Source organism: Sceloporus occidentalis, unplaced genomic scaffold, assembly GCF_023333645.1.
Source record: "Sceloporus occidentalis isolate IW3139 unplaced genomic scaffold, rSceOcc1.0.p SCAF_20, whole genome shotgun sequence".
Lineage (NCBI taxonomy): Eukaryota > Metazoa > Chordata > Lepidosauria > Squamata > Phrynosomatidae > Sceloporus > Sceloporus occidentalis.
This window is the reverse complement of record NW_028317000.1, coordinates 4468082-4481524: the sequence shown is the minus strand read 5'-3', so window position 1 is coordinate 4481524 and position 13443 is coordinate 4468082. Positions and strand designations below refer to the sequence as shown.

General features: G+C 49.3%; 2 protein-coding genes across 8 annotated transcripts in view; one reads left to right on the top strand and one right to left on the bottom strand.

The window, feature by feature from the left end:
• The first annotated feature begins 318 nt into the window (after positions 1 to 318).
• Positions 319 to 3884, top strand: PSMB4 (proteasome 20S subunit beta 4). 2 transcript variants are annotated; one of them, XM_089483194.1, is made up of 7 exons: positions 320 to 487; positions 963 to 1169; positions 1958 to 2104; positions 2291 to 2372; positions 2520 to 2636; positions 2999 to 3087; positions 3730 to 3884. In XM_089483194.1, exons 1-7 carry the CDS (start codon positions 360 to 362, stop codon positions 3740 to 3742), a joined length of 783 nt encoding a protein of 260 aa, XP_089339320.1. In that variant the 5' UTR covers positions 320 to 359; the 3' UTR covers positions 3743 to 3884. The 2 variants fall into 2 exon arrangements, with proteins under 2 accessions (XP_089339321.1, XP_089339320.1); XM_089483195.1 differs by lacking the exon at positions 3730 to 3884 and having other exon boundaries at positions 319 to 487; positions 2999 to 3091.
• An 868-nt stretch (positions 3885 to 4752) lies between these two features.
• The window catches only part of POGZ (pogo transposable element derived with ZNF domain), a 30134-nt gene continuing 21443 nt past the window's right edge, over positions 4753 to 13443 (bottom strand). For all 6 annotated transcript variants that reach the window (XM_089483187.1, XM_089483190.1, XM_089483191.1 and 3 more), the window contains 7 exons: positions 12186 to 12320; positions 11387 to 11559; positions 10447 to 10587; positions 9938 to 9997; positions 9165 to 9277; positions 7866 to 7893; positions 4753 to 7743 (listed from right to left, as the gene is read on the bottom strand). In XM_089483187.1, the coding sequence (XP_089339313.1) occupies positions 6153 to 7743; positions 7866 to 7893; positions 9165 to 9277; positions 9938 to 9997; positions 10447 to 10587; positions 11387 to 11559; positions 12186 to 12320 (2241 nt within the window). In that variant the 3' untranslated portion in view covers positions 4753 to 6152. The remainder of the gene's footprint in view (positions 7744 to 7865; positions 7894 to 9164; positions 9278 to 9937; positions 9998 to 10446; positions 10588 to 11386; positions 11560 to 12185; positions 12321 to 13443) is intronic.

Genomic DNA, 13443 nt, shown 5'->3' with positions numbered 1-13443 from the left:
AAAATGGCGAATAAAAAAACCCAAACTCGCCTTTCTCCTCCGCCTCGAGACTCTTCTTCTTCACACGCCTCGAGACTTTCCTTCAAAAGATGAGGCAGCCTTAGTCTGCGGGCTCCAGGAGTTGCGAGCGGAAAGGAGGAAAGGGTCGGGGAGTTGGGCCGCACTCAACATGGCGGCTCCGTGCGGAGAGGTGATGCGGCGCATGCGCAGTAAAGGAGAAGCGGAGCCGCCATGTTGAGTGCGGCCCAACTCCTCTCCTCCTCTGCCGCGCATGCGCCTCTCCGCTTCGCGCATGCTCAGTCGCAATCAGAGAGCTTCCTGCTCAGTGACTAAGCGGCTGCTCAGCGAGGAAGGCAGGAATGATGGAGGTCCCTTCGCTACTCCGGAGCCCGATCCCCTTCTGGACCGGAGGTCCTGCTCCGGGGGAGCTTTACTCGCCCTCCGTCCCGGGAACCGGAGCCCAGGCAGCAGAAACCTCCAGGACGCTGTGAGTCGGGGGCTTTGTTTTGGGGACACACAGTGACGTCACTGTGACGTCAGAGGGGGGGCCTCCTCAGTGCGGAAATGACGCAGCTTCGCCCCCATGGACTCCTGGGACTTGTAGTTCTTTCTAGTGTAGGAGGGAGCCAAGGCAGCTAAAGCAGGAGGAGTGATGCTTCTTATATAGGAATGCTAGGCTACGTTGCCTCTCCTTTGGGGATAACATCTCCCATCATCCCCTCTTTCCCTTGGCTCCTCTGCCTCTTTCTTTGCCGCCTTCAATGCATTTTGATGCCCACCTTGCATCCTCCTTTGGAGGTCTTTAAGCAGAGGCTGGATGGCCATCTGCCAAAGATGGAGAGTTCCTGCATGGCAGAATGGGCTTGGACTGGACCAGAGCCCTTCTTGGGGTCTCTTCCAACTCTATGATTCTAAGGCTGTGGGTCAATGCGCCTGATGTCCCTTTCTCTCTCCCCCAAAAGGAGCCCCATGGTGACGGGGACCTCCGTCCTGGGGCTGAAGTTTGACGGCGGGGTGATCATCGCTGCCGACATGCTGGGCTCCTACGGGTCTCTGGCCCGGTTCCGGAACATCTCCAGGATCATGAAGGTGAACGACAGCACCGTCCTGGGGGCCTCCGGAGACTACGCCGACTTCCAGTACCTCAAGCAAGTCGTCGAACAGATGGTGTAAGTCAGGTGGCCCCCGAAGCGTGGGACTAATGGACCCCTCTTCCTGTAAAAGAGGGCTGAGTGGAGCTAGGAAGCCATCTTGGAGGTCTTCAAACAGAGGCTGGATGGCCATCTGTCAATGGGGATGCTTTGATGGAGAGTTCCTGCATGGCAGAATAGGGTTGGACTGGATCAAGGCCCTTCTTGGGGTCTCTTCCAACTCTATGATCTTAGGTCCCCCAGAAGGCTTGCGGTTGCAACCAAGTCTTGGAAGCATGTCTATCTCAAATGCTAAATGCGTGTCTTGGGCATCAGGATCCGGTCGATGGATTTCAGGATCCTAGTAAGGCACAAAACGGATCCCTTGAGCCTGAAATCTGCCCACCATTATTACCTTAGAGGCAAAAACCCAGCTGTGGTTCTGTCCAATAAACTGGGTTTTCACTCATGCAATAGACATTCAGGATGGTCATTCTATCCATTTTCCCCCTTCACATATTTTGGGCAACACCTTCCATTCTCCTCATGGCCCAGAAAGATGGGAATTGTAGTCCAAACTAGAGAATACTGGTTGAGGACGTTTCCTCTCAACATTTCTAGCTTTATGTTCGAGGGATCCTTCCGTTGCTTCCTCCCCATCCATCCCATCGTTCCCCAAGTTGCCATCTTCTCCATTGGGTTTTGAATGCACAAGTCTCTGAAGGAAAGCCGTGTAAGCTCTGTAGTTTGACCATCTTTAACGCAAACGCTCTGACGGCCCATAGCTGTGGGTTTGGCAGCCCTAAATGTCGCTTTGTCTCTTCCAGGATCGACGAGGAGCTCTTGGGAGACGGCCACAGCTACAGCCCCAAGGCCATCCACTCCTGGTTGACGCGCGCCATGTACAACCGCCGGTCCAAGATGAACCCTCTCTGGAACACTGTGGTCATTGGCGGCTATGCCAACGGAGAAGGGTAAGCCAGCCCTGCGCAATCCATGGGCCGCGGTCGCGACAGTGCTTTTGACCACTGGCGCTTTCTGGATGTGGCCCATTCTGCAGTACAATATCTGACAGTTCCTAACAAACGCAGCTCGCAGTTGAAATCTCAAAGGTGGGTTTTGCTCCCTACCGTACTTAAAAGCCCCTGCTTCTCTCTCAGGTTCCTAGGTTATGTCGACATGCTTGGCGTGGCGTACGAAGCTCCTTCGCTCGCGACTGGGTATGGGTCTTACGTGGCGCAGGTGAGCATCGTGCGTCGAGGAGAAGGGCAGCTTGTTGGAAGTGGTGCCCAGAGCCCCAGCTGAGTTCAGCTATGAGCGGGCAAGCAATAATGTTGAGCTCCATCTTGCAAACCCTGGTTAGGTGACTCTGCTTTCTCTCTGTCGCAGCCTCTAATGAGAGACGCCCTGGAGAAGAAGCCCAGCCTGTCTCAGCAAGAGGCCCGGGCCCTCATCGAGCGTTGCATGAAAATCCTCTACTACAGAGATGCTCGCTCCTTCAATAGAGTAAGTCTCCAGGTTGTTACGTTTATGGCAGCGGCAGGCGGGGAGCTGCGGCTTCAAAGGCATTAAATAGGCCTTCAAAGGCACTATTTAGCTATTGGACCACAAGCCCAGGAACGCCTGAGTAACATTGGTCCATTCCTAAATCCCCCCCTTGTGCTTTGTAGCCTTGAGAGGTATAAAAGGTGGACAGGCTTCAGGTTGGATAGATAGGCTTACCCTCCCTTAAGACGCAAGTCTGTACCCTGGTTTGCAGATCCCCTGGGATCTTGCAGTGGATCCCAGTCTGCCTTTGGTCGACCTACTGTTTTAAGAGGCAAACCGATCTGGCGGAGGGGGCTAACGTTTTGCTCTCCTCTCTTCAGTACGAGATCACAGTTGTTACGGAAAAAGGCGTGGAAGTAGAAGGCCCTCTCTCCTTGGAGACCAACTGGGACATAGCGCACCTGGTCAGGTAAGCCGGAAAGGTTCAAAAGAACGTGCCCTCATCTCCTGGATAGAGGTCCAGAGATCGTGTTGGTCTGCATAGCAAAAAAGCATTTCCAGACCTCATCCAGAGACATTGGCTGGCCTTGCTGGCAGCTTCTTGGTCAGTAGAAGAGGGCATCCTAGAACTATAGTATTCTTATGATAGTATTCCCCATTTCCTACAATGGCCAAAGCTCCCACCCATTACCGACTTATTGAAAAGGCCTCGACAGCATCCCACACAGCCATTCTGTACTTTGCAGCGAGCAAACAGTCTCAGAGACGTGTCTGGCTACGTTCTCATAGTCAAATGTGAAGACATTAGTGTCGAGATCCACCAATGTTCTCCAAGGGTTTCAGTGCTGCGGTAAACCATTTCACGTCTGGCTATGGGAACGTAAACCGATGCTTTTCTAAGCCTGTCCATACTCACTATTTACACTACTCCTGGGATGCAGGATTGAGGTCATCATGCCATACTTACACACTGCACTTCATTTACTCACGTTAGTTAACCAAAAAAACACCCACCCACAATCCAATTTACTTTCCGTGTTGTAAATGTTATCAATTCAGTTGGAGCAAACCTGATACTCCCCCTCTTTTTTTTCCCTCCCCTTTTCTCTAGTGGCTTTGAATGAATCTGGAAAACATGCCAGCTGTTTTCTATGGAGATAAAATTCCCCGTCCTGCTAGCAACTGTTTGGCGTTCAAGAATTAACACAACTTCAAATATTTGTTTTTTTGTAAACACAAATAAAACAAGAGATTCTTGCCTGTTTATGAACAGTTGTCACTTGAAAACCTGATTTGTCATTTCCCACAAGGAGCTGTTTCTCAGTTGAAAGCACAACTTCCGTCGGATGCTTCTGGTCTTGCTTTAGGAACTATGCTGCAGGTTTACACTTTTTCGGAGTTGTTCTGCATGTTCCTCGGATGTAGCTACGTTAAAAGAAAATGCACACACATAGGAAACTAGCCCTTTAGGGAATGTTGTGTCCTAGTTTTCTAATGTGTATGTGGAACATAACGCGTTATGTTCCACATGCACATTAGCACACACTTAACATTAGCATCCCTTTCTTGCCAGCCCCCATCACAGAGTTGCCTACTTTGCTGTTGTTGTCTGGCAGATGTTTTGGGTGATGCCACCCATGACAACCTCCAGTCGTGGATTATGAAGAAGACTGAAATCCAAATACAGGTAGTAGCCATCTATGGGTCAGTGCAGCCCCCTAGTTGCCCACCCATGGGTTAAAGCTGGAAAGTATGGGCTCTCACATTTTGGGTGGCTCCTGTGCTCTGCCGCTATTTCCTACTGCTGAAGACCATTCCTCCTGGCTTGCATTCGCGTCATCCACAACTGTACCCCGTCTGGCTGCCAAAACAGAAAGAAGGTGAAGTAACAAGAGGAACTGAGCTATACTAAAAGGGGAGCAGAGGATAATTTCTCTCCGGTGTTATAAACCTTGTGTGGGAAACATCAAGACCATTTTGGTATCCACCTTCCCTTGAGCAACCCTTACATCTGGCACACCGAGCCCAAAGAAAATGCAGGTTCGGAGCCCAGGTCTCTTCCTCCCCTACGAACTTCACTGTTTCCACAACCCCAACCTTTCGCTGTCAAATAAAGGGACCACGTGTTTATAAATCCATTTCCCTGGCTTTATTAAATGTTCCACATATGTACATTTTTTGAAGATGAACCATTTACAGGCCAGCCCACCCTTTTGTCCTGGTTGCCTTGAGTCAACGGGGCGGAGCAGGGTTTTTTTAGGGGGAAAGTCTTGAAACCTCAACGGAAAGAACAGAAAAGGTGCAGGGAAGAGGGTCCCATATTTTCTTTTTTCCTTTTATGTCAAAACGGTTTCGTTTTTCAGACCGTAATACGTTACAATTTTTTTTAAGAAAAAAAAACCTCAAACATGCAAACGGTAGAAAAATGTCATTTTCTCTTTTTTTTGTCTCTAAGCTGGCAGTGAAAAATAAGAAGAGAGAGAAAACCCTAGGTTTTGTGCCCGCCGTGTTTCGATCGGAGCACTCGGTTCGGGGAAACGTAGTGTCTTGATGTGGCCGGGGAAGTGGGATAACGGGGTTGTTTTTTTGCCTTCGAAACGGTCAAGTCGCTGGTCCATAAGAGAGTTAGCGTGCGCAAGCAACCGGCCGAGAAAAGTTGCCGTCGCTGGAGATCTTCCACAAGCGGCGTTCAAAGGAACACATTGTCCGATAGCCGAAAAAAGAGACGGTTACATCAGTTGTCCCAAAGTCCAGGTAACGTTCCTCGAAGTAGCTCACAACCTTTCTTTCAAACAACCGCACTACTGTGTCCCAAGATCCATTTGCTGGTGACGAACAGGTGGCGTTTCTCCCTTCGCTCCCTATACAACAGCGCCTGCAACGAATTGCCATTTTCAATAAAGACGTTTGAAGGGGCAGGTCTCGAATCTGTCACACGGTAATCATTCATTCCTAAAAATCATTTTAAAAAAGGAGGGGAGGTTATTTCAGAAAACTACGTTTCTGGGTCCAGGTGTTAAAAGAAGAGGGGGGGGGAAAAAGATCCATGTTACAACAAATTAAAAAGAGATTTTGAGATACTCGTTTGTTAGTTACACACTGGTTCTTCCTTGTCTTCCGAAATAAAAAAGGTCACGATGATGATGTAGGATAATTAAAAACCTTTTCTCGCACAGTATAAAACCAAAAAACAAAAACAAAACCCCAACAATGACCCCCCCCCCCCAAAAAAAAAACTATAATACAGTGAGGTAAAGAAAAATGCCAAAAAATAAAAATTCACCCACGATATCTCTCCGGAAAATACCAACACAGTGATTCAACAAAAGGGGGGAGATCCAGAAACAAATTAATCACGGAAAATTTTTAAAATCAGAAATGGCTATTATTAGTCCGCACGTTCGCCTACCAATCTCCTATACCCACAAATCCACAGGGAGGTGAAAATGGTCTCGTCCAACATCAATTTTCTTGTTTAAAAAAGAGAAAGTGAGGAAGAGAGAATTCTTCCTCCTCTCCAGACCAGGCAGAGGCTCAGACTTCCATCAGTTCCAAATCCGCGTCCTCAAAGCCGTAGAAGGACTCCGTCTCGCTCTCGCCTTCAAAGAGCTGGTGGAGAATCTCTGGGGTGGCGGACTCCTCGGCCGGAGGGCCGTCTTGCAAGTCACCCTCGTCGTCCTGCGGCTCCTGGTTGAGCTTCAGCTGGTCCTCCAGCGAGGCGATCAGCTCCTCCTGCATGTCGGCATTGCGGTTGGGGGTGTTGGCCGTCCCGTCGGGGCCAGGAAGGACGCTGGCCACCAGGAAGGACTGCTGCACCAGTTCGGGGCAGTCGCTGATGACCTCCAGGGCCTCGGCCAGCCAGCACAGCACCAGCTGGAGCAGGATGTCCGAGTCGCAGGTGGAGTCGGCCATCTCCTTGGCCTGTTCTTTCCACTTTTTGTGCACAAAGTTTTTCACGGTCCGTTTGATGCAAACGTCCAAGGGTTGGATTTTGGAGCTGCAGCCGGCGGGGACCACGGCCGGGAGGGTGCTGGAGGAGCTCAGCACGGAGAGGACTTCTTCCGAGAGGTGCGTCCGGTGGCAGTCCAAGACCAGCATGCCCTTGCTGTTCTGGCTCTCTATGTGCTTCTGCCACACCTTGGCGGCCCACACCTCCATGACTTCGTCGTCGCTGTAGCCGCTCTCCTTCACCTCGAGGATGATAGTCTCCGGCACGTTGGCGACTTGCTCCACACGACCCCGATAGAAGACGAGGGTAGGCAGGACGCTCCCGTCGGCCAGGATGGCCAAGACGACATCGCACCAAGGCTCGCCCGTCCCCACTGTCTGCAAGGCATTCTCCTTCCGGTCATCACTGCAGAGCACCTCCGCGTCCAGGAAGAGGGAGATCTCATCGATGGCGGCAATCATGGAGAGCGGGAGGTCCTGGGTGTGGATCTGCCGCTGGACAAACTCAAGGAAGCAGTTGGCATTCTCCTCCACATCTTTGGGGAGTGGGTGCGCCACCGCCCGGCGGCTGTGTGTGCTGAGGTTGTGCCGGAGCATGAACCGGACGGCCCACTCGTAGGAGATCTTGAAGCCCCCCTCCAAGGACCGCCCGATCTTCGTGGCCTTCTGGAAGAGGGTCTCCTCATTGACGGGCAGCTGCTGCTCCCTCTGGGTGAGAACCCACTCGGCCAGCTTCTCTTCAGCCTCCAAACCCAGGTACTTGCCCTCTGACAGAGAGCCCACGTTCTCCTCTTGGAAGGCCTGGAACCTCCTCAGCCAACGCCGAATCCTCCGCGGAGGGTTCTTGAAGTGTTCGGCCGCTTGCTCCGTGTTGCAGCACAAGGCAAAGAGAACCACCCGGAGTTTCTTGACTGAGAGCTGTTCCTTTTTGCTGGCCAGTTCAGGGACTTCCTTTGCAGGCGGCGCCTCTTCTTGCTCTTCGATGGTCAAGCATTCTTCCGGCTGGGCCACCGGGGCAGTTGGTCTTTTGGGAGCCTCGGGCACTTCCTCGGGCGCTTCCACTTCCTTCTCCACCTCCTCCTCGGGCGGAGGAGAGGGTGCGTTCACAGTAGCAGCTTTACTTGGGGAGTATGTGGGGCTTGGAGCCTTCACGGCTTGGTCAAAGGACTGGGCAGACCTGAAGGCAGAGGAAGAACAAGAGAGTTATTCTCATTTTGAGAAAAAGAGAAAGGAAAATATTCCATAGGGAAATAGAGGGAAGAACAGAATCTGCCAGACAGCAAACTGGCAAAGGCTCACCTTGAATTGGAAATCCAGGTAGTACCACCTAAAAAAAAGGCAAGAAGGACAAGGTAAGGTGGGTACAGGAAATACAATGTCAGGTTTCCTGTTTATAATGCATACAAACAGGCAGGCAGCCAGTCATTGTCTGCAGGTGGTCTCCAAGCACAGAAGGTCTCTTGGGAGGGAAGGACCACACTTTGCCCTTTCCACTCTGAGGAAAGCCACTGGGCTTTCAGTAGCCAAGACACTTTGCCCCAATCAGTGGCACTGCCCCAGTCCCATGCCACCCCAGTGACTGTCTCATGCCCTCTTCTATCACCATTTAAAATTCAAGTCTTAAGAGAGCAACCATGTAACAAAACCATAGTAGCTCAGAAATGCTTGCCACCCTTAGCCTGCTGTTCCCAGTGTGTGTGCCAACTCTGCTACCCTCTGCTGCTTCTTCCTTTCTGGAACCAGTCTGCTTGGCCTGCAAATGTCTCTTGCCCCTTGGTCAACCACTGGCCACCCAAAGCCTGCGCCTTCTGCCCTCCCCACAAGTCAGGCATGGGCCAACCCTTCCATTGGCTGGCATGGCCTTTCCCCCTTGTTTCCTCTTCCCCTGAGCCATTGAAGTTTCTCCTAACACGGAAAGGAAGGCCCATAAAATACCAAAACCTGGCCCAACGACTATGTGGTACATTCTGAAAGGGAGCCCCAATTCCAACAAACCCAGGAGTTCCCAAGGGGCTCCTGAGACAAAGAGGGAGGAACACAACTGCAAAAATAGGGAGAACAAAGAGACCAGGGGCCCATTTGCCCTGCACAGTTACAGCACTGTGGCTCCACTTTAACTGCCATGGCATCATCCTATGTTCCCCTGGGAACTACAGTTCAGGGAGAGGGCATTTTGAGTTCTCTAGGGCCTCACCAAACTACAAATCCCAGGATTCCACAGAACATTGCCATGGCTCAGTGTGAAAAGGATCTGGAAAAGGAAAGGCAGCCAGGGATGCTGTGGTAAGACAAGACAGAACCACTGAGGGCCCAAGTGGATGTACAGCAGGAGCAAGAGAGAAGCACAAGAGTCTGCTTCAAAGAAAGAGGAAACTTTACTTTTGGTCTCCCTCTCGAAACGTGTGCAAGAATATGAGGGAGAATGAGCAGCAGAGTGGCATGTAACAGAAAGATGGTGACAGAGGGGGATTCTTTTCCCATGAGGAATTGTGTTTGGTGGTGCAAGCACTGGCAGAGAAAGGAAAATGTAACAGGGAGAACGTGGGTGTGGTGGTTGGGTTCCCATTCCCAGCCCTCCACCCAGCTCCTTGTCCGTACCTCGTAGAATGACGTTGCTGAACTCGTGTGAAGGGTTGAACACGAGGTGTTTGGCCATTGCGTCTCCTTCTGACGTTGCAAAGACACACGCAGAGCAGGCCAACCGTACCCCACTGAGAGAGGGAAGAGAAAAGAAAACAAGAATGGCACTCTTCAAGTGGCGGGTCTTGCTGCCAAGAAGCACATCCATTTGAGAATGCTTTCTGTGATTTTTTTTTTTAAACCAACCAAATATTTCCAAACAACATAAAATCAAACTGCATCTAGAGCTTTTATCTGGCCCTTTAGAGGTCCTTGTTTTATTTCTGAGAATGCCACCCTTGGCTATAAAACGGGATAATTTAATGCAGTGGTTTGACTGTTGTACTAGGGACTCTGGAAGACCAGGGAATCTCACTGAGTGAGCTTAGGCGTGATGCACTCTCTCGGCCATAGAAGAAGGCCATGGCAAAGCTCCTTAGAACAAATCTTGCCGAGAAAAAGCCATGCTAAGGTTGCCGTAAGTCAGAGTTGACATAAAGACCTACAACAACAACAACAAATCCCATTATAGAGGTCTGACTCCACTTTAAATGCCACAGCAACATCTTAGGGATTCCTGAGATCTGTAGCTTGATGAGGCACTATAAATACTGAACTCCTAATCCCAGGATTCCATGGGATGTTGCCAGGGCAGGTAAGTGGAATCAGGGTGCTATAATTCTTAGTGTGAACGGGCCCCTGCAGACAAAAAGTGTTGCCAAAGGATAGACAAAGGAAACCCTTCTCCTTACCACGCGGTGTAGTTTTTGAACAAGGCCAGGTATTTTGGACTCTTGCGAGGAACATGGTTGCTGTTAAAAAGAACAAGAACACATGGAGATTAGGAAATACAGCGCTTATAATGTCACCTCAAACTTGGAACACCGTTCTTCTCAAAGATACCAATAATACTTCATCCCAGTGCAAGCCAGTCCATATGTAATCCCAACCTTTGGACCACGGAGGAAGGGCTCTTCTAGCTTCTCAGGAGCAAGGGAGAGCTGCTGCACCAACAAGGAACACCAAGTAGCCTCTCACAACAGAATAGGGCTACTATGAGCCTACTTGCTCCAACTGTGAGGCTACTGATAGGATGAAGAGACATCTATATATTGCAGGCATGTCTTTGCAACTCATGGCTGGAAGTTGCTGTCCAAAGCAGCTGGAGGGCTAGAGATATAACACTTTTCAAAATTTGGAAGCCATGGGAGAAAATACATTTCTCCCCAGGTATCAATCCTGCTCGGCCCACAGTCCTTACTTGATCATGTGGTTGGCGTAGGCGCGAGAGCAGCAGGTGCTGTAACGGCAGAGCGAACAGTGGACGTAGGTGGGGAAGTGGTTGGGGAAATCCGGGATCTCGAAACTGCACTCCAGGCACGTCTGCCTGCCGAGGATGCTCCTACAGGCAAGAGGAGAGAGCCAAAGCAGGGGCAGGGTTTTACTGTCCTGTTGTAACGCAGCAAGAATCTGTGTGTATGTATGTGTGTGGGAAAGGTAGGATTAAATCATCCAACAGCAGAGCCAAAAGCAGGGAAGTAGACAGCTTCCACAACAGACAAGAGAAGATGTTGCATGGATTCCACCCCTGATGCAAAGATTCACAGCACTACGAAGGGCTCTTTTGGAGGGCCAGAACACATACGTGGCTCTAGGTTTGAACCTTGAGACTTTCAGGTAAGGCCAGGAAAACCTCCACGGGAAGCTAATACCAGGCAGCAGCCACATTCAGATTATGGTCCTGTGTTTTATAAACCCAGCTTTGCCAAAACGACTAAGAGAGATAATGAAGTACCAGTCCCTGTTTCTATTACTAAATAGTCCTGATGCAAACAGACACATGGGATGCTTAAGGAGAAATGGCTAAAAGGTAAGCTGCACTGTAATTAATAATTCATCCCAAGTGCAGAATTTGGATGTTAATATGGCATTGCGAACAGGTACCTGGCCCAAAGCAGAGAAGGTTCCCTCTTTCTCTTTCTCACACACATATACACACCACTCCTCCATGCAGAGAAACTACTACTCTTTGCCTGCCCTTATCTTTTGCCTGGAATATTGAAAACATGCATCCTGCCAAAGGAGAAAGACCTCAGCGTTCCTAACTGCTGCACTACATTTTTGTTTCTGGGGCTGAAAAGAAGCCTGGGAATTATTTTTAAGGGAACAATTTAGTTAGAAACTTGGTAAAAAGTGCTGACATTTTCCTGACAGCTTTCTTCTGGATGTTCCTCTGCAAAGGCGGGTACGGGAAGTTGGGCTGGGGGTCCGACGAAGCAGAAAGCAACGTGGCGTCCGGCAGGAGGCCTGGGGGCATGTCGCTGGCTGAGAGGGGCACTGCCCGCGGTTGTCCTCTGGATGCCCTGATGGTAACCTGCCGTGCAAAGAAGGGTGGATGTAATAATAATAGTAACAGCAGCAATAGTAGTAACAATACCCGGCATGTCCACCTGACATCCATCTTGTAAAAAGCATAACGAAGCCATGTCCAGGAACACATCCGCTTTGTTAACTGAGGTGTATCTATGCTGATGACTGGAATGGAGGAGCTAACTGAATGCTGTGAGGCCAAGGCAACTGTGCAAACAATTGTGCCAGTTGCTAGTTAGACATGACCAACCTAAATTTCCCTCCTAGGGGTGCTTGGTTAGTTTTTTGTGGGCTTTTCGGGCTATGTGGCCACGTTCTATAAGAGTTTATTCCTGACGTTTTGCCAGCATCTGTGGCTGGCATCTTCAGAGAATGCTAAACAGGAAGAGAGTGGGCATATAGGGCGCTTGGTTATTTTCAAGCGCTGGCCACTGGCGAAGGTACAAAGGCTCCTGCCAAACAGGGACGTAGCCAGGGGGGGTTCTTGGGGTCCAGAATGGTGTGTGCTGCTGCGCCACCGCACCCAAGCCCCATTATAATGGTGGCACTTAGTCTGGACCCCCCCTTCCTAAAACCCTGGCTATGTCCCTGCGCCAAACCCCGCTGTCCCGCCACACAAGCTGCTTTTACCTTGGTGCCTGGCTTCAGTCCCTCCAGCTGTTTGGGCTTGCGGAACGTTTTGTGGTGCTGCAGCTTGTGTTCGATCTTGTCCTTGGCAAAGAGGAACTGCAGCCGGCACTTGTTGCAGCCATAGACCCCCTTTTTCTGTGGGAGGAAACACAGCCACACACAAATAATCACACAACACAAAGTGGAAGGTTAATTCACTAATGGAAACTGGAGCTCTTCTCTAGCCTTGGAAGGTGGCACTACTGACCAGAAAGTAATTGTGTTAGGAACAGAGGAAGTAACTCAAAGTCCAGTGTTATCAACTGAACTGGGAGCAGCTTTTTTAAATGTTAGGAACAAGTCTCTCCCAGTCCTACATGGAGTTACTGGGGAATATACCCAGGGCAGCTTCTGTCTCGGATCCCTCAGGCATCACGTTGTTTAGGTTTTAGGTTGAGGCACAGTACCGACGGTTTCACCATGAAGAATAAATTCAACATTTCAAGAGTGAAAACCTACCAATTGGTACTCAAAATCTTTCCTCCTCCTTCAGGGAATTTTTGTTCCCAGTGCTCAAGCCTTTGGAGGGCCAGAGCAATCTCCTTCCCCTTCCAATTCTCCCTTGACTGCTGCAGCTTCATGGAGAACTTTTCCTGTCGAGTTTTATCTAAACTGTGCCAGAGATTATTTTCCTTTTTTAAAATTTTTTATTTAGAATAGACTAGTACAATATCTAAGGAATAAAGAAGAAGAAACCCCATAACCCTAGAAACACCCCTATTAAAACCAACATTTACACATTTAAACAATTAAACATATAACAAATATTTACATCTGATCATCCATATTGTTATCCTTCTATTTGTTCCTTCCCTTACATCTGGATATTACTATATACTGTAAGTTATACACTTGTTCCTGGTCTATAACTTATAATGTTAAATTCACATGGTGCTTTCCGTTTTTCAATTATATATCAACCTTATTTCTTTGAACTTTTTAGTAACACATTTCCTTCAATGAAATTCAATACACTCCATTCTTTTTCCATACTTTCTACAGATTTTCCCTTTAGTAAAGCAGACAATACGTCCATATTCTTAGCCTCGTAAAGTCTGCTCAGCCATTCCTCGATCGGTGGGATATTGGGTGTTTCCCAATATTGTGCAAAGGACATTCTTGCACACGTAACCATATATAAAATAACTCTGCTTATCTTAACGTTTTGATGCCATGCGTCATGTTCAGTAAAAACAATTTTGGTTCAAAAGGGAAACTT